At 40.5% G+C, this 19,880-nt stretch overlaps 1 protein-coding gene across 1 annotated transcript; it reads left to right on the top strand.

The window, feature by feature from the left end:
- LOC104253100 (uncharacterized) lies at nt 1-13,715 on the top strand. Its single transcript, XM_059817908.1, has 11 exons — nt 1-55; nt 3,019-3,123; nt 3,847-3,978; nt 6,447-6,596; nt 7,400-7,537; nt 8,212-8,328; nt 9,412-9,519; nt 9,941-10,054; nt 10,354-10,467; nt 11,243-11,434; nt 12,353-13,715. Exons 2-9 carry the CDS (start codon nt 3,095-3,097, stop codon nt 10,457-10,459), a joined length of 894 nt encoding a protein of 297 aa, XP_059673891.1. The 5' UTR covers nt 1-55; nt 3,019-3,094; the 3' UTR covers nt 10,460-10,467; nt 11,243-11,434; nt 12,353-13,715.
- The last annotated feature ends 6,165 nt before the right edge of the window (nt 13,716-19,880 follow it).

The following is a 19,880-nucleotide window of genomic DNA, read 5'->3' as shown; positions in this document are numbered from 1 at the left end:
ATTCTTTAGTGCTTGATGAATATCAATGTAGACATTTAGACCAGTGGCTGGAGAGGTAAGGATTAAATGTGAAGTTTGTTTAAATCTTCGCTTTGCCGCACTCTTTTCTTTAGGAATCCAACAAAACCTTGGACGTGATTAAATAGAATGTTTTCTGTAGCACAGAGTTAGCAAATGATACCTGCATTATGCAAGAGTAGACCATTCAGTTTGACTAATTGAAATACATGCCATAATATTAGCAAGTATTGCATATGACAGAGAGAAATGGTATATCCTGATGCAGTAGTTTAAGCCCTTTATTGCTGAAATCTTCAATATTAGTATAAACCTCCCATTGAAGCAATATGCTGTTACTTTTTATGCTTTGCTTACGCATGTTTATGTGTAAGTCTTATCCCAAATCTGGCTTCTTCACCTAGTGTGCAAAAAGCCAATTACTACACACGGAGTTGAGATACCCAGTTTATTACGAAACTGCGTGCAGATATGGGTGCCAGGCATCTCACACAGCCAGCACACCTCCTTGTCTTAATCATGCAGCTTGTGTCACATAACTAATTAGCATACTTCATAATGATTGGGTGTAAAAATTGCTGACTCTAACTTAAACAACATAAAACATTTGCATGTGCTCTAACTCATTTACATATAAAAGACATAAAAGTGAGCTAGGATTTTTCTATTCTAATTAGCTAAGTTCGCCTCTAGATACTATTTTGGCCCTCTATTTTATTTTCCTAGAGTTCATCCTTGTGTTTATTGTTGACTAGAGGAGACAGCTTCTATCTTTAAACATCTAATACTATGTGTGTATTTACATTCTTTCCACTTCTTTTTTGACCTTGTGTTCCAGGGTGTTCTATAGCATAAGTCTGAGCAAAACATGTTTGTCTCTTCACTTGGCATATTCAGCTGTACTGCAGTTTTTAGTAAATACCTTTTTTGGTTTTTTTGTAGTCCAGTACCAAGGACAATTTGAAATGAGATCAAATTTTATAGGTAGGTAGTTTTAGGAGTATTTTGCTTTGCTTTTGGGTATTCTAGACTAAAGACCTCAGGTGGAGGAAGTGGTTGGGATTGGTATGTTAATGTCCAACAGGAAGTATGAAAAGTGGTGAGTGCTTGGATATGTGCAGAAAACTGGGTGGAATGTAAGTTAGAAGAGATGAAATATTTTACTGACAACACATGAAATCTTTTTTAATATAATTTACACATTTCTGAGTATTACATTATATAAAGGCAATTGTAATTTCTGATGGTGTTTAATATTGCTTCAGTTAATAAATGAATCTTTTGAAGGGCTTAGGAAAGACTTCGTGTTCAGGAGTGTTTTCTATGTCTTTGATGCTATCATAAAAAATATTAACAGTATGTTATGATTGTGAGTCAAACTGGATGTGCTAGTAGCATTTTGTGTTTCTCTTTTGTTGAGTAGATACGTTCCTTCTTAGTGTAAAATCTTTATGTCATGTGTTACAATTACATTGGCAGCACGGATGGTAATTTCATCTGTGGATGTGAAACTGTTTAGGGAAAGTAAGACTATAAGCTAAATCTACTTCTCTAATACTTATGTTAAATGTTGAGGCATTAACATTGAAAGAAGTGAACAGACTGAAAGGAGACGTTTTCAGCGCTTCAGAATATTTTTTAACTTAATGGGGAACTGGTAAGTGTTTCTTCACTCAGAGAACATCAGTGATCCAACTGATTATTTAAGAAAGAGCTTCCTGACACCCTTACTGCCTTCACACAGCAGAGTTTACATTCTCGAAATGATTATGTTGGGATATGATGGTGTCTGACAAAATGTTAGTTCTGCTCATGTGATGGACATTTTTCTATTTTCTCTTGGGGGTGTTGGTCGACACCCGGCTGAATATGAGCCAGCAGTGTGCCCAGGTGGCCAAGAAGGCCAATGGCATCCTGGCCTGTATCAGAAATGGTGTGGCCAGCAGGAGCAGGGAGGTGATCATGCCTCTGTACTCAGCCCTGGTGAGGCCGCACCTCGAATACTGTGTTCAGTTTTGGGCCCCTCACTACAAGAAGGACATAGAGGTGCTGGAGTGTGTCCAGAGAAGGGCGACGAAGCTGGTGAGGGGTCTGGAACACAAGTCTTATGAGGAGTGGCTGAGGGAGCTGGGGTTGTTTAGCCTGGAGAAGAGGAGGCTGAGGGGAGACCTTATCGCTCTCTACAACTACCTGAAAGGAGGTTGCAGAGAGGTGAGTGTTGGTCTCTTCTCCCAAGTGACTAGTGACAGGACTAGAGGAAATGGCCTCAAGTTGCGCCAGGGGAGGTTCAGGCTGGATATCAGGAAAAATGTCTTTACTGAGAGAGAGGTGGAGCACTGGAACAGGCAGCCCAGGGAGGTGGTAGAGTCACCCTCCCTGGAGGTATTCAAGGAGCATGTGGATGTGGCATTGTGGGATGTAGCTTGATGGGCATGGTGCTGTGTGGTGTTGGGTGGGTTGGTTTTTGGTGTGTTGTGGTTTTTTTTGTTTTGGGTGTTTTTTTTTTTTTTTTAGGTTGGACTTGATGATCTTACAGGTCTTTTCCAACCTTAGGGATTCTGTGATTCTGTAAGCCGGGTCCTTTACGAAGTCCTTAGCTGAAGACAGAGAGCAGTGACTAGACTGATTTTTGACCTTAAGTAGTTTCATTGTGTTCTTTGATGGAATTGCAGTATTGAGAAGGTCCTCAAGTAGTAGAGAGAAGGGTTTGTATTGGCTGAGCTGGGAGTATTTTAAGAGGTTGTCAGGTCTGTGTTCTGACATGAAATTCACTTCATGACCATTTTCTTTCCCTGTTAAGTAAAACTGATAATCTTGCCTCACTGCTGAAGGTGACTGGAGCTGAAATGTTTTAATTTGTTTGACTTTGAACTGAAATAGAGTAGCGGCATGCCCATGGTGTTACAGTTGTGGAGCTGGTTTTGTCCATTATTGAAGTTTCTGTTCATTAAATATGTTATGAGCAACAGATGTTCATACTGAGTTCTCATTATTTTCCAGCTCTACAACACCAGAACATTCTAGGCCTCTTTCTAGTTGCCCCGACTGGGAAGGTAGAATTGAAGAAGGCAAAACAATGAGGACATCAAATAAAAAAATGACAAAGTAGGTATTGAACAATTATTAACTATTGTTGTGCTGGTTTTAGCAATAGCCATCTAATGATCTTCAACTACTTTACATGCATTCATGAAGATTTGAAACACAGCCAGCCTGTTTTATATCAAGCCTGAAGGAAGCCTTAAGGACAGAGTAGTGCTGAGAAGTCTTACCTTAAAAGCTACTTGTATCATCACTTCAGATTTTCTTCTTTTTCAGCTTAGATTGCATATTAGTTACAACTTCCCATAAGAGAAAATACTGGAATAGTGAAAGGAAAAATTAAAACCAGCCATCAAGGCTTGGAGAGGGAAATGGCTATTAGATCATTCAAGCTAGCCTCCTTTATATTATCCCTCTTTGTTTTATTGAGTTTAAGCTTTTTCATATTTATATTAGGAGGTTGTTACACACATATGCGATAATCATGTACCATTTGATTTGCTTGTTGTAGGGCTAGCTATAAGCTGCTAGTAAGGCAGCTCTAGCACTGGTACCCTCAGGTGTATGTTTACTTGTTAGAAACCTGAGCAATGGCATGAACTTGCAAAACCTACTCTTGTAGTGATTCATTTGGTTAGCGCAACTTTCACTTCTGTAAACTAGTGAAGAGTTGTGCTTACTGTCTATCAGAGCGAGAATACAAGCAGTTCTAGAGTATGTGTTTATATAACTTGTTGTAAAGTTATTAAGGTTCTTTTCAACTTAATTCTAATTTTTATTTTTAAGTTCTGTTTCAAGTGATTCTGCTAATCCAGCTGAAAGGGAAACAGATGAAGTGGTTCTGAGGAGAAGACAAAAACAGATCAATTTTGGAAAGAATACCCTTGCATATGACAGATACATTAAAGAAGTTCCAAAGTAAGTTGCACTATGTTGCACATTGCCAAATAAAATCTTATTTGTTCCTGACGTGTGTAGATCAGCACACAGCTTTAGTTCTCTTAAAATTATATAAACAGTAAGTGAAGAAAACCTAAATAAATTGATTTTTATCAAAGAGAAGCCAGGTATTTTCTGCATACGAGCAAATTTAGGTAGGGAAAATTTAAAGCTAAATGTTACTTTTGTGTATCCCCGTTGCTAGTAGCAAATATACTTTTACTAAATTCTGTATGAATCAGCTCCCTGTGATGGTTTTGGTGACTGTGTTGGTAGGCCAGTGTGAAGTTAATTGACACCAGGAAATGACAGCTTTGAATGAGGACTGAATAAAGCCTTGCATTTAACTATTGGTAAGGGAAACCAGTCTTCAATGATTCATCAGTAACTAACAAATCAAAACCTGAATTTCTTGCTTTCTCTGTCATTCCATATTGGGCTTCAGAATCTGTGAATTGTGGCACTTAAGTCAAGATTTCTTAGCCAGCCCCCTCTGCTTACTGCAGAGCTGTCAAGATTCAGAAGCTAGTCTGTACTAATGTGTGGGTATGCATTTGTATTCTTTTTTGTTTGTTTTGAGGGGTTTTTTTATAGGTGTTTTTCTAAATATGGCTTGCTACTTATCATTGCCAGCTTTCTATGCATTCTGCCTGTAAGAGTCTGTTGTGAAAATTGCCCGCCAAGTGCAGTGGACACTGCAAGCTTTTTGTTGAGCAAAACTCGAAAGATAAGACTAGATGACTAAAAATCAACAACAGATATCATAAATGATTACAGCTATCACACAATATCATGGTCACATCTGCAGTAACACTTTTTTCTGCAAAGAATCTTGGATTGCTTTGTGAATTGTAATTTTGCTTGTAGCTTTGTCATCAATGGCAGGACTGCAGCCAGTCTTACGGTGATGCCTGGCACTTGCATAGCTGTGCTGTGATCAGTTAAATAATAGGTGGAGAATAGGGAAGGGTGAGAAGAAAGTTCAGAAAAAACATGGGATGAACTTTAAAAAAAAAAATGTGCTGGATGGCATTTTAACAGGGTAGTTTATAATACTATTTCTTAGCAAGGATCTGTTTATCTTGCAAAAAATGTTAGGGCTAAGTACATTGATCTGTGAAGCTGGTATACCTGAGACCAAGGTATGATTTGAAATATTATTGTAATATGCTTCCCCCCAGGCATAGAGCTGACTCCAGTATGGTACGACTATAAACAGGATTATTTTGTATTGAAGATACGGTGTGAGTTAGCCCTCCAGTAACCTCTGATAGGCAGGATCTGGGTTTGGGATACCATCTGAGAAATAGCACTTCCAGCTGTGGGGTGATCCCAGACAGCATTGTTACAGTATTTGCCCAGTGCACATTCAGTAGAAAGGTGTATCATTTACGTTTTACCCAGAGAGTGGAGGTGCTTCGTTTTTCTGTGCTCCGAAAAGGCAAATACCATTTAGAATTACAGCAATGCCTGTGGTAATAATGCACAGACAATAGTGAAATAAAAGTTGATGGAAGATAACTTGTGGCTTGACCCCTGCCAGCAGCCAAGCTCTGCTCTCTCCCTCCCTCTCCCCAGTGGGATTGGAAAGAATAGGAAGAGCAAAAGCGGGAAAACTGATGGATTGACATAAGGGCAGTTTAATAGGTGAAGGAAAGAAAGGAGGGAAAAAGCAAGTGATGCAAATGCAATCGCTCACTACCTCACACAAGCGCACTGGTGCCCTGGCAGTCTCTGAGCAGTGACTACTTGGGAAGACACCTCCCCTTCTTCCTCTGCCCTCGTTTTTATTGCTGTGCGTGACATTATATGTTGTGGAATATCTCTTTGGGTAACTCGAGTCAGCTGTCCCAGCGATTTCCCCTCTCACCTTCATGTCCACCCTCAACTTAGTGGCTGCAGGTCAGAGTGGGGAAGAAGAGAAGGCCTTGAAACTGTGCAAGCAGTGTTCAGCAGTAGCCAAAAATTAGTGTGTTATCGGCACTGTTTTAGCTATAAATCCAAAACACAGCATTACAGGGACTGCTATGAAGGAAGTCAACTCCATCCCAGCCAGACTCAGTACAATACTAAATACAAAGAAACTGCACCTGACTTGGAAAAACTGAGATAGAAGTAGTTGGAGGCTAGGATACTGTTGTAGGGGTATGAGTTATGCTGCTTCTGTTTCATATTTGTCCATGGGCAGTAGGGATCTGCTCTTGGCAGCTGTCAGAGTGTTGGACTGGATGAATCTCTGGTATGACTCAGTGTGTTTTTCTTAGTTGTTGCTTGTGTGGTCTGTTTTTGACAGTGTTTTAGAATATATGCATTTCAGTTAAGTGTTTCAAAATATGAAAATTTTATTTATTAGGCCACCAATACCTGTGTGGTCTGATGGACTGAGGATTGTTTTTTAAGAATGAAAATCATGTTCTGGAATAATAAATGTTACTTTGTACCTACAGGAATCAGCGAATACCAGGAGTTCATCCTAGAACTCCCAACAAATTTAAGAAGTACAGCCGTAGATCCTGGGACCAGCAGATCAGGCTATGGAAGATAGCACTGCATGCCTGGGATCCTCCTACTGAAGAAACCTGGGATCTGCAGCCAGTGTGTGTATGGGTGAATTAAGCCAGCACATGACTCTTGCTTCACAGGAGGACTCTGTATTTCCTTTGGAGCATTTCTAACTGGGAGCAAGAGAGGAGATCAGGCTCCAAAATGGGAATCTCCTTGAATGCCTTGTTTTCCTTTTGAATTCTGTTAGGCCTCAAGATATTCCCATTATTTAGTCTAAATTCATCTCCAATAAGGTGCTTTGGGGAGGAAGGCATTTGGTCTGTCTACAGTAGTACACTCCCTTCCTCTGTGTGTTTACACTGGTGAGCACAAGGTAAAATTATTTTTCTAGAAAGGGATAAGCATAAGCAGAAATTGGGTGATTACTGTTCCTGGACCTTGATAACCTTTCCATATTTCCTTTTTCTGATATCAGTGGAACCACCTTTCTCCTGCAGTAACAATATGTTAGAGGATTTGAGAAGTGTAAGGAGATTAGAGGGACGTTTCTGTGCTCTTTGTAGGAGAGTTGTAACTGTGTTCAAGAGAGAAATTTTTTTTATCTTTTCAGAACTTTGAATTTCTGAAACAAGGCTAGCTCTGCTAATTGACACCACCTAGTACTTTACAAGATTTAGACTAATAAATTGGGAGGAAAAGAGTGAATGGAATTCTATTAGCTCTGTAACTGTATTGTGTAAATAGTTTCAGCTGTGGAAGTTGCCGTTGTTTGCACCATTTGGATGTCATATGGGATGAACTGTTAATTATTACTGCAGCGTAACTGTCTTCTGCTTGGAGCAGTAAGCCAGATAGGTAGTGTTTTAAATCCTTTTTTGTTTTTCCCTGTTTTTAGTAGTACAGAACCCTCAGGCAGTTCCCAGGAATGGTTCTGCAAAGATCAGGATGTTTCTGGCTCCTTTGTATTTGACGAAAAGCAGAAGAGAAGTGAGTGTGAAGATGACTGTAGACAGCCTGACTACACACCAGAGAGGTATGAGATAAAACTTCTGTGGTTAACTTATTGAAATAATTTAATACGTGTTGATGCTGTCAGTTTTTTGTAGGAAATGTTTGATGAGGGAGGGCAGTTAATGCTCAGCTTCGGAGTTTGGCACTTTTGCTGTTGATTGTAATCCTGGTACAGAGCACTGAATGTGGAAAAATTACCAGCATTACAGAATTGCATGATTAACAGCAGAAAAAGGCAGTGTTTTTTCAACTTCTTTGTTTATACAGTGGAGTACTGGGGTTTCTTTAACCACTGTTTGCAAGTGCTGAAAATAGGATACCTTTTTCAGAAGCAAGAGTGACCATCCTTAATTAACAGTGTTAATGCCTGTCTGCGGCAGGGAGACTAACAGTGAAGCACCTCATGCACTTCCCTGTTCACTGAGATATCTTGATGTGGGGGTATGCGTGTGGAGCTGAAAATGGTTCTGCTTCCAAGTTTCTTGTGTGATTGTGACTGGGTTCACTTTTCAAAATACAGTGGAGTTGTTACCAAAATTTGAGCTGTTTTCTCTGTTTTCCTCTGTTGTGACTGAAGAATCATACTTCAAAATGTCTTCCTGTGTAGCACGTGACATTATTTTGCAGAACTCTGATAAGCGTTTAAACCCAGATGAAAAATGTTGCGTGTGTAAAATCTATGTCTTCTTTTTGTAGTCCCCGTTCTCCTGATTCTTCTCCAGTATGGAAACGCAGAAAAAGAAACAATTCTGACTCCTCTCTGGTTTCAAAGAGCAAAAACCATTGTGTGCACACATACCAAACACTGGAAAGGTATGAAATGATTCCCCATATGGAGATTCATTCATAATTATGAACCAACTTTTGGAGTATGACTGATGTTTATCCTTCCATTTGTTAATAGCTTTAATTTTATCTAAATGTGTGTGCAATTTAATGAGGTAAGGAAATCATGGCAGAGTAATGGTGTTGTATGATAGCGAACATTCACGGCGGTCCATTGCAAAGGTGAAGAAACTTCAGTGTCAGAAGACACAACATAGGTTATTTTTTGAGTGTAGAATTAGGCAACACTAATGTGGTGTTCTTGGTTTCTCATGGAACCTGGTTTCTGCTTCAGAGGTTGTAATTCTGAAATTGTTAGGTGTCTGCCATAGTTATTTCCCATACCTCTTACATGCACTGCATTCTGCTCTTTGGCATGCAGAGTGTATACAAACTGATGAACATTACAGTAAAGGAATAGAGCCCAGTGTGCACTCAGAAGTCTGTCAGTGAATACTGAAACTCGCTGCCTGTTTAATTATTGCAATGTTATGTTTGCTACAGGTATTAAAGAGAGTATGTATTTATGAAGGGATGTGAAAGAAGCTTTGTGTATTTTGATTAAGCTTTTTCCTGCCTTATGAAAGATGGTATGGAAGAAAATCCTTGTTGGAACAACAAGGAATTGGTCACCTAGCCTGGGACTGGGACAAAGTGAGGCTAATGTTAAAAAATGGATAACAGAAGGGTAGATTTTTTTCAGGCTAACACCTTCTTTATTCTAAGTTGTTCAGGAATTAAACTACTCCCCTAGCAATTGGTTTTAATCATAGTTCTTTTTTCCCCCTTTCCTAGCTGCTGTATAGAAAGTTTTCCTGTAAATGGGAAATGACAGGCTATGTAGAGGAGAGCGTGGTTCAACTCTATACAAAGTTTTGTCAGAACCACAAGAAAACTGGCACAATGATTTAAGTTTTTGGGGGTTTAGTAGACTTTTCATACTAACCTTAGTAAAAATGTTTATACGGGTGTGGTTTTTTTCTCTCTACTTAGCCCCCTTATCTTCAGAAGAATTAAGAGGAACTGTGATACAAAGGTCCATGGTTTCAGACCTTTTCACTTTCTTTCTAGCCTTACTGAATCAGGACATCAGGAGGCTTTTTCAAAGTGCTCAGAGTGGGAAGCCTTTGGTGAAAATGACGAAGTAAGGACACTACAACATGGTATAGAAATAACAAGGTAAATACCATCATGATTATGATGTTGTTTCTGTTTATTGCTTGTGCTGCGAAGGTGTCCTTGGCTTTATCTTCTTTTTCCTTCACTGTTTAATACTACTTCTTTTTCCTCCTTACACTTCCTCCAACATGTAGTATGTTTGGTTGTTATTTTTGTTCTTTGAGTTTGCTTGGCTTTTTCCAGTCTGACTCTCCATCTATTGCTTTCTGTTGCTTCTGCCATTAAGTAATGCTGGAAGATGCTGAGCCCCTTTCACCCTCTTTGTCTTATGGAAAGCAGTGGCATTTGACAGGATTGGTCCCCGTGGTTGTTACTAGCCTCTCACTTGCTAAGCCTAGGAGCTGAAAGTTTCTTCTCTGTCTCCTGAGAGATTGAGTTGTTTTGTAGCTGACAACAGTGATAGTTATTTGTTTATATGCAGTGACCCAATTCCAGCCAGTTGTTCTTCAGGATGGAACAATCAGAAACAGAAAAAAAACAACTTCTTTCTTCCTGACAGCCGAACTTGCAGAGAAACAGACTGCAGGCTGGAGAGGTATAAAATGCAGCTCATCAGTTGGGGACTTTTTTTTCCCTATTAAGTTAGAAACATAGTTGCCTTATTGCTGTGTTTCAATCCAAGCTTTTATTATAAACATGGATTTTTAAATTTTTCTTCTGTTATTCTTCTTAGGGATGTGTTGGCCAATATTTATATTTTGTGTGGTAAAACTCTGTCCTTATGTTCTCGTGTCATAGTCTGTATTAGAGTAAATAGCAGGTTGTAGCTGTATTTAGTATAAAAAGGTTACCATAATAAAGTTACTTAGTCTTTGTGTTTTGTTTTATTTGTAGGCTTAAACTTTGTAGCAGTTTATGGGAAGGACATCAGTCAGAATACCCTGAAAGGGGATGGGGAAGTGCAAGTGCTGAAGATAGAATAATGAGGAAAAAAATTTAAATACCAAGGTGAGTTCATGCTGACTACTTATTTTACCTATTCTGTTTCAGTAGCCCATATGCAGTATTGTTCTACAGAACCTAACTGTTCAGTTCAAGCAGATCAGTTTCTCCTTTTATTCCTTTATTATATTAGTATTTTATCCCATTCTCTTGTATTTAATGCAGCACCTTAATTAAAAGATCTAATACTTCAGACTTAGTAAATTGAAATGTTTACCTGTTCAGCCAGAAAACATAATGTATTTCATCTTATCACCCAAATGAAAAGTGCCAATTTTTCTAATTATTTCAGTAGCAGCTTTTCTGCCTCTTAATATTCTTGTGACTAAGTCACAACTTGGCATTTGCAGCAATAGATTTCAATGAAAATTTTCTTTTGAACTGTAGATTCCTGTGGTGCATTAATAGCATGGGTAGTATCTTGAGTCAAACACTTTTTTTTTAACCGATAGTCTGTTGTGTAATTTGATTGTCTGATCTACACTTAATGCAGGCTCTGAAACATTACAAACTAGGAGATAAATGTCTGTTTAACAGTGATCTTGTAATATTTTGCATAATAAAACTCATTAAGAATATGGCACACAATTAGTTTTACACTACTTAAGTTTTGAATCCTAGCAATATGAGGAAAAGGCAGGTAGAGCTTTTAAAAAAATGGTGCTAATGGCATTTTTTCTGTTGACTTTATTGATTTTTAATTTAAATTCATTGAGCATGAATAAGACTTAATATGGATTCACTTTTCTAAAGTGCTAATTCAATATTTGAAAATATCTAGTCTCTCTTTGTATATAGAAGTACTGAAGAAGGACTTTCTCCTGTGACAGAAAATGATTTGAAGAATAGGGATATAGTCTGAGATCAGCAGATCAAGTCGTGGACAACTGGTGCAGTCACATAAAACCTGCACTGAAAGAGGAAGAGATTTACAGTCAGCATATGTGCAATCAACGTAAGGTGAAATGTGCAGGTAAAAGAAGCATGCTTCTATACATCACAGTTAAGAGAGCCTTTCTGGTCTTCTACATAGTCAGTTGATATTTAGCTGCTTTGCAGTTGTCTTTATTGTAAATAAGGCTCTAATAAGGAATGTATATACTCAGTGGGTTCCTAATCACTCATTCTAATTGAAAAACTATCTTTGTGATATGTAAAATGTAGAAAGTGAATTAAATAGCTTCTCTGTGAAGCAACACATTGGTTTCCTGGGATGCAAAGATAAATATTTGAGAGACACTGCCTTTAACCGTGTTTTTTAGGTGTGATGAGCTCTAACTCTCAAACGGCAGGAACTTCATTTGTGGAAAATGAATGTTACTTGAAGACTAGATAGTGGTAGAACTCCACACCACCTGCCATTTTGCCAGAAGAAAATTTTTGTCTTAAACAGGAAAAATAAATGTAGCTGTTTGGAGCCCGGTTAAATGTCTACAAGTTTGAATGTATCTTTTGGTTGCTTTTTAAAGGAAAAAACCTTAGTCAGTAGGAAACCTAAGATATGGCAGGAATGTGTTAATTGGAATTGAGAGAAAAATGTATTTTATGAATTAATAATGACATTTAAGTGAAAGTGATGCAAGAGGTTGGGAAAGATAGGCTCAACTACTTCATTTTCTCTTTGACAAATAATTTAGCAATATAGGGTATGTAGTACTCTCTTTCCTTTTCCAGTATCTTAAGTTCTCAAAGTGTTCATACTATCTGTAACACTTTCTTTAGTATGGCCTATATGGCTTTGTCTTTTATGCTGTGCTTTAAGCTCACCATACGCAATGCTCTGTTTCATTTACTACTACTGTAACACTACAACTTAAGAGAGTAAATGTTTTGCTGTTAATTACAAGATACATCATATTTATAAAACACTGTTATCTACCTTTTCATTTAGGTTTCTCCAGATCTTTAAGGATAGATTATTTTCTGCAAGCTCTGCCTCAAGTGTAAAACTTCAGTTTTCATTAAGCCTGTGCTACAATGATGATGGATGTTCCTTAAAGCTTTTGTGAGAATGCTTCTGCTTTACCTGCGTTAACAGATGACGTGCATCAATATTGTAAAGGCTACTTCAGTTGATGGATCCTGCTGTTGCCATTTGGAGATCATGCTGCTTAGAGTGCGCTAATGTTATGCTGGTGAATTGGTCCAATATCGAGTCAGACTGAAGAATGCCACCCCTTAAACCAAGGACTTAAACCCTGTTTCCTCTACTGGACCATAATTGTACATCCAACCTGAAGAACTGCTTGAAAAGAATGTAGATAATACCAACCTTTCTGCAGTTGTTAAAGACAAACTGTTCTTAGCTTTTGGACTGGGTGATCATCCATTTGGCTTATTTACCGTTCTCTGAGATAAGATATATTAAGCTAGCATTTGCCTAAGCCTAGTGAGAGAAAAGAAAGGTAGATGGTTTATCAAAATCGGCTCCATCTCTTTGAGGGGATGAGTGACTGTTTGAACAGCAACACAGCCTAAATACCTGGATTTTGCTTTTATGTATGTTGCAGCCTGACCTGAAGAGCCAGTCTACTGCTGAGAGTATAAGAGGATGAGTTCAGTGCCTGCTGTCACTACAGGAATTGCAGGAGAGCAGCAGTGTTTGCAGGTTTGGAGCTGCTCTTGGGCATGGGGTGTCCAGGCTAAGGGTTGTGATGGTGTTGAGATAAGCTCTCCTTTGTTTTACTTTTCTAGCACTGTGCTCAGAAGGTCAAAGTCAGGGCTGAGGCTACAGTGGAGTTTAGACCAGATTCATGTTCCAGTTATAAGACTTCTTTTTACAGTCCTTGTGGCGTTTTATGTAGCATGTACTGGGGTACAAATCTCTCTTAGAGCTGGGAATTGTCTCTTTGCAGGAGTTCAGTTTGGCTTTTTGCAAAGCCACTGCAGAACTGTGAGTGCTAGGGGTGACACACAGCAGCTGTGCTGTGGGGCTGGCAATGTTCCAATGGCCAAAAGCCCATTGTGCTACTGAAGTGAAAGCAAACTGCTTCCCCAGAAACTACTCCCACTCCCTTCCAAAAATGTTTTTTCCAGCCGTGCTCAGGCATGGGTTTCAGTAGTGTCCCAGGACAAGGGTGGCTCAGTCACGCACCACAGAGCACGGAGTGTGTGTATACAAGGAGCACATCTGTACAGCACTTTTTTAAGAAGTAGTATTTAGAACCTTGTTGTTCCAGTGTGTATGCTTCCATGTGATTTAATGATGCTTGTAAATAAGGGAATGTGTTACATTTTTGGCATTTTGTCTTATGTGTAAGAATTAAAGACTAACTTTAAAAATCCCTGTTAGTCTGCTTTTGCTGTTATGTTGTCAGAGTTTAATTATAAAAGGAATATGTGGGTTCAGTAGTCCTTTGTTTATTTTAGGGGGTTTTGTTTATTTTGGGGTGGTTTTTTTTTTTTAGCCCTTGCCTAAAAGGGGGAAGGAGGACTCTTCAGAGATGAAATCAAACTCTTGAGGGGAGTTTACAACTTGGGTTGTGTCCAACCCCTCAGTTTGTATTTTGACATCTTGTCATGAACTTGTATTTATTGTATTGTAACCTAGTGGAAGGGCGCAGCTGAAGCCCCTGCACCCATTCTGCCGTGAGAAAGGTGTCCTCCTGGAGACAATGGAGCTGTTAGGTGAGAGTAGTGGGCCCTCATGAAATACTTAAGCTCAGCTGTCAGAGCCCTTAAGCTTTTGCTTCTGATGGATGGGGCCTGCAGCAGATTTGTGGACACAAATCCATGGGATTTGTAATTCAGCAGTCCTTAAAAGATCTTGTATTTCTCAGTTGAAGGTACTTGGACTCAGAATAACCAATCTGCCTGTGGCAGTTAAATTTTGGACAGATTTATTCCCTAATCCAGGTTCTGTACACTTGGACAAGCTATGCTAGCACAGACAAAGGAGGGTACTGAGCAGATGAGGTTTGAGGTCTGCTAAAATAATTTCATGCAGTGCTGCCACTGGATGTAGAACCATCGTAATGTCTTCTAATTAGTAACGGTAACCTCATCAGTCTAAACAGAGCAGTTAAAACTGGACTGTAATCCATCCATTCACTTGTTTATCTATCCAAGGCTATTCAACATAGGATTTTACAACTGAGGTAAGCAAAGCTGAAGTCTGGCATTCCACCCCCAGTTTATATTTGATAGCCTTTCATTAAATTTATCTATTTTAATTAAATCCACTTTGCATAAATCTGTGTTTAGTTTGTAATTAAGCCAAAATGAACTTCACCAGCTAGATCTAAAATTCTTCCAAGAAGTGACATGTATCTTCTGTTGGCATGCTTCCACTGGGAGAATCTCCTTACAGATGATACATTATCTGTGCTTGTAGAAAAAGTCCTTCACTACCAGTTCTGAAATGCCATTAGCAATGTGTACTTTGTTTTGTTTCTAAAACTGCTCCTTTGAGGTCACAATGATGAGGCTATTTCCTTCTCCCATTAAAATTCCCACTGTGGTATGAAAGTGCTTTTTCTGAAGGATTTTCTTCACTGACAAGGACAGAAAGATGGAAGGCAGCTGTAATCCCTAAACTGTGTTACAGCAGACAATTCTGCTTGATAAACTGAATTTAACTTGCACATAGTGTTATGCTAAAAGTACTGCATGGCTGCCAGGCTGCAGCTGTCCTCTATCTGGCTAGCTTGGATGAGTTCAGGTAAACATGCGGTTCAAGTGATCTTATCTTAGAGCAAGGCTGGAGGAAATGGGGTTGGTTTGTACGTGTTTTGAACCTATGCTGTACTTCAAGCATGTCCTTGGTTCAGGAACACAGTTCTGTTTTCTGTAGCGGTGTGTGGGAAAGGAGAGGTGCTAGCATAGCAAACTTTCCTGCAGGAGCATGGATGTTTATGCAGGTGCCACACAGAAAATGCGTGAGTTTGTACAATTACGGTAAGGCCAGGCAAAGGGAAAGGAAGTTCCAAGGTAAATCCTTTACACTGTACTGTTTTCAGATCTTAGTGTTTCACTGAGCGTAGAGCCAGCCTGACCATTACCGCCCAAAGGTAGGCATTTTGGAAACATCGTGCAACAGAGGTCTCTGAGGAGAAAAGTACAGGATCTGCGTACAACCTTTGAGTTGATGGGAAGTGAACACAGTTCTCCCTTATCTGTTCTCAAAATACTACTGATTTTGGCCAGGAGCACTAAGTTTGTAGACATTCTACCCAAAAAGCATTATTAAACAGCTAAAACACCATTTCCAAATGTGAACCTAGCAGGAGTCTTTGAGACACATACATATAATTAGATTGCAGATGCAATTTGTGAAAGTGAAACAATTTAATTTGGTGCATTCACAAATGGAAAAAAAAAGTGCAAAACCCATGAAAAGTCAAGCAAATTGATGCAAAAGAATCAATAGAAGGTAAGCCAGCTGCTGAGATTACAAACTGTTTAATTTCTAAAAGCCATTGCGAAGTATTGTCTGAAGACTCTTGGTCTGGCCTGGTGCGGTTGCCAAGGCAGGCTGGCAGGGAGCAGTCATCTTTCCATTTCTGAAGCTATTAGTTTTGCTAGTTTTGCTGGGAAGTTAGTGTGAGTGTCTGTGTGTACTCATCTACCCATGGTCTGCATTAAAAAAAAAAATCAGCCAAGTGGTTGAATAGTATTTGTGCCATTTTGGGAAAAATAGTGTGAATTTCTCCCACTTTTAACAAGAAAACGTGCAGTGAGCTTTGTGAATTCACCATGAAGAGGATCTTCAACACGTCTGAGCAATCCTGAGCTTCACTGAGCAGGTGCTTCCTCTTGGCCTTCAAGACCGCATAGCTAATACTGCGGTGATCCCTGGTAGAAGAAAATTCAGCAGTTGTTACTCTGCTGATCTGGAACCCTTACCTGGCTTCTACCTTCTTACTCTTGCTCTTACACCCAGAGTTAAAAGCAGGTGTAGATACTCTGCTGTATGCTTTTGCACAGCCTTCAAGAAAGCCCCTTTTTATATCCACAAACCGAGAAAGGGGTAAGAAGGGCTGCCTGCTTATTTGTCAGACTTCATCTGGGATGTTCCTGTAGGCCATGCTCTTCAACTCTCCAAAAAAGATTCATCAGGAAACAGGAAGAAACAAATGTGTTCCTGGAACTACTCAAGATTTGAGTCGGAGAGACCTGGAATTAGTGGGAGCATGTGGTGAAGAAGAGGTAGAAAGACTAAGATACGTATTGCATATTGCAGGTGCTGTTTCTCTGATGACTATCTTAATTACTTAAAATAATATGGATCCAAAGCAACATACTTGTTTCAGCTGCAATTATGTTTGGACAATTCCTTCTTCCTAGCACGTGAAGGTGCGTACTGCCACCCACTGTGCCTGCTGACCGTGTCCCTTCTACTCAGCTTGTGGACAACAAGAGCTCCAATCCTGTGTGAATGATGACCTGAAACACAAGTCAGAGTAGCAGGCATCTTTCACTTCCATTTCTGTAAATAACTGCATGAGAAAGTTGTAGTTTGTGAAACCATGCTTCTACAATAGAGATGCAAATTCTCCCTCTCAACATACACTTCAACCTTGCTACGCATGAAGTAGCTTCATAAAAAAATCAAAACACCACCTGTCAGTATGTACTCAGAAAGTCTCCCCAAAAACGTTGCTGGGCTTTGGTAACTGGTTTTGTGTTAAGCTGCTCGAAATAGAAAACAAACAAAACAAACAACTTTTGTTCGCTACTTCTCCGATCCCTCGAACATAGTTCATCGCTGATCTTGCAAGTGTTACTCAAATACAGCCTGTCACAGTAATGAACATTAGGTTCATTTCATCCGGGTTCATTGGAAGACGTGTTTATGCTCTTGAATCTGCCAAACACCTACTCCAGGGCTGCTTGGCACCTGCTCAGCTGACAGTTAAATTTTCCCTTACTGCTCTTCAAGCGTCTGGTCTTTGAGCCAAAGAGCAGAGATTCTTGAGAACTGCAGGGGTTGTTGCAACCTTACTAAACAAACACACAAGTTAAAGGGAAAAAAAAAAACTAATTGCAGCTTTTGAAATAATCTCATATCCCTAAATATCGTTAGAAGTATTTTGGGCTAAGGCCACATCTGCACTAGAAAGCTTTACTGGTGAAACCTGCAGAATTTTTGTATTGTTTCCAGAGCTCAGTAACTTATTTTCACTGACTCTATGCGTTTACCTTTTATGAGCTAGATTCGGTATGAATTTATAACTGCGTTTCTGTCAAGTAACCAGAGCCAAGGTTTGCTGGCTTTCTGCTACCTGTGAGAGAAAGATTAGGCTGATCCAGTAACAACATAGACTGACATGCAAATCATGTATGATCCAGAGGAAAGCTTGCTAAAACTAAGTTTAAAATCCTATTTTCTGTATCCTGATACCATGACTATAATTCTGCTCTGTTTTTTTGAACTTTTGTTATCATAGCTGCTGTACAGTGGTCATTTTCTTTTAAGAAGAGGCAATGAATATACGGATAGTGAAAAGAAGTTAATTGTATGCCGTGGGCAGTAACCAAATGCCAGTAATGGAGAGGCCAGCTGGGCCAGTGCAACAGAGGATTCAGTTCATCACACACAGGTGAGACGTGGTTAGAAGAACCTGTGTTATTAGAATTAATGCAAAATTGTCCCAGCTTCTACGGCAAGTGAGAGCTACTATGGCCATAGGTGACGATAGCTCTTGCAAAGCCTGTAATTCTTGAGAACTTACCTTTTGACAGCAGAAAACTTAGGACCAGAAAGTGCAGGATGAATGAGTACTACCTAAGTGTGTTGGGAAGAAATAGATTTAATGAAACCGCTGGGTGTCTTGTCAGAAAAAAGGATGACTATCCTGACTGTGGGCTTTCTCCTCTCGCATGTTGCTCTGTGAACTCAAGCAGAAGGAGGCACTTTTTTGTAATGTTGAAGGTTTCAGTTGAGGCACCATGATGGATTTTTTGTAGCATACTGAAAACAGACTACCTCCTGTAGAGCTGCAGCAAAATATGCAAAGACTGCATCTGAACAAGCAGAAATACAACATATAATTAAACACTCTCAGGGGTAAGCGCATACCTTAGAAGCTGAATTCTAGAACAAAAAAAAGTTTACTTTGAGAACAGTGTTATTTCCTTTGCTTTATATCTTACTAATGTCAAATTTTGTTAAATTGAGAATATTATATCTCTTTGCTGATCGTTTTAACCTTAATCTGACAACAGTTGATATGTTTGCTGGTCTGAGAAGCAAGAAAAATGCCTCTTGAAAAAAGGAAGAAAACTCGAATCTGGTTCTACAAGGAGAGAAACATCCCATTCTCGTCGCTACCGTATCACATTTTGAATGCCAAACCGGCAGAAATCTGACAGTTATGTTATGTTCCAAAAACAATGGGTTTTTTAAATATGTGTTCTTGCTTGCTTGTGGAGATAAAATCACTTCAGCTAGAGGCAGCTTTGCCACCTGTGCCCTTGTTCCTGTGATAGCTGCGTTCAGCGTCCAAGAAGCACGCAGGCCCGAAGAAGAAAACGCCGCCCAGTTTGTCTGCATCTCTCTGTGAAGTGTCCCACCGGCCTAAATCCAGGGGGGCTGCGAAGGTATTTTTATTGAAAGCTGTGCCTTGTGTTCTGCTGTAGAAGTTCTCCGGCTTGTTTCTAAATTACTGTTGTACAGTGTCAGCGTATACCAGATCTCCCAGAGGAACAGGATCGCCCTGTGTCTGTGGAAACACCGCCTGTGTGCAACTGAAAAGACCTGGAAAATCCGCTTACTAAAGCACAGCAACCTCACGGCATTACCCAGCCTTATTCAATATTGATGTGAAATACTATTTAATGTGATGTCATTTCGTAAAATACAAATTCCTGTCGTAACTCTGCTGTAGGCTTTGACCTGGCCGGTGAAGCACCACGGATTAAAGAGCCACGTGGTGACTGCAGTCCTTCATCTTTAAATCACGGGGATCTGTGTTTTTCCTCGAGTTTTGGCTGCGTTTTGTTGTTTAACATGGGCAACGCTCCGCTGCCACGCCCCAGGCCGCCGGTTCGCCGTGTTAGGGGCCCCGCCGCTCACGCCGGCCCCGCCCCACGGCCAGCGCGCGCCAAAACCGCGCGCCGCCGCGCTCGATTCTCCCGCCAACACGCCCCGGGGCGGGGCCGGCGGGAGCGGGCTAAACCATTACACCAGCCCGGGGCGGGGGGGTGGTGGTCAGCGTCCTCCGGGCCGCGTGTGGCGGGGGCGCCGCGGCGGGGAGCGTGTTTGCTTCGCGCCCACCAGCGGGCTCGGCTGGGCGGGGCGGGTTGGCGGCTGCCTTTTCCCCCTCTCCCCCCCGGCCCCGCGGACCTGTCCCCATGGAGGCGCCGGCGCAGGCGCCCCGCGGGGAGGCGGGGCGGGCGGTGTCAGTCAGCGCCGGCGGGAGTTGCGAAGGGGCCGAGCGGGAAGGACGGCTGCTCTCCCTCGCCGCCCGCCGCCGCCT

Source organism: Gavia stellata, chromosome 5 (assembly GCF_030936135.1).
Source record: "Gavia stellata isolate bGavSte3 chromosome 5, bGavSte3.hap2, whole genome shotgun sequence".
NCBI lineage: Eukaryota > Metazoa > Chordata > Aves > Gaviiformes > Gaviidae > Gavia > Gavia stellata.
This window is presented reverse-complemented; position numbering and strand designations above follow the sequence as displayed.

Bases quoted from the DNA above. Each gene is read 5' to 3' on its own strand.
- LOC104253100 (XM_059817908.1), top strand. From the start codon at position 3,095: ATGAGGACATCAAATAAAAAAATGACAAA. The intron at 3,979-6,446 runs GTAAGTTGCACT...TTGTACCTACAG, and splicing joins TACATTAAAGAAGTTCCAAA to GAATCAGCGAATACCAGGAG. The intron at 10,055-10,353 runs GTATAAAATGCA...TTTTATTTGTAG, and splicing joins ACAGACTGCAGGCTGGAGAG to GCTTAAACTTTGTAGCAGTT.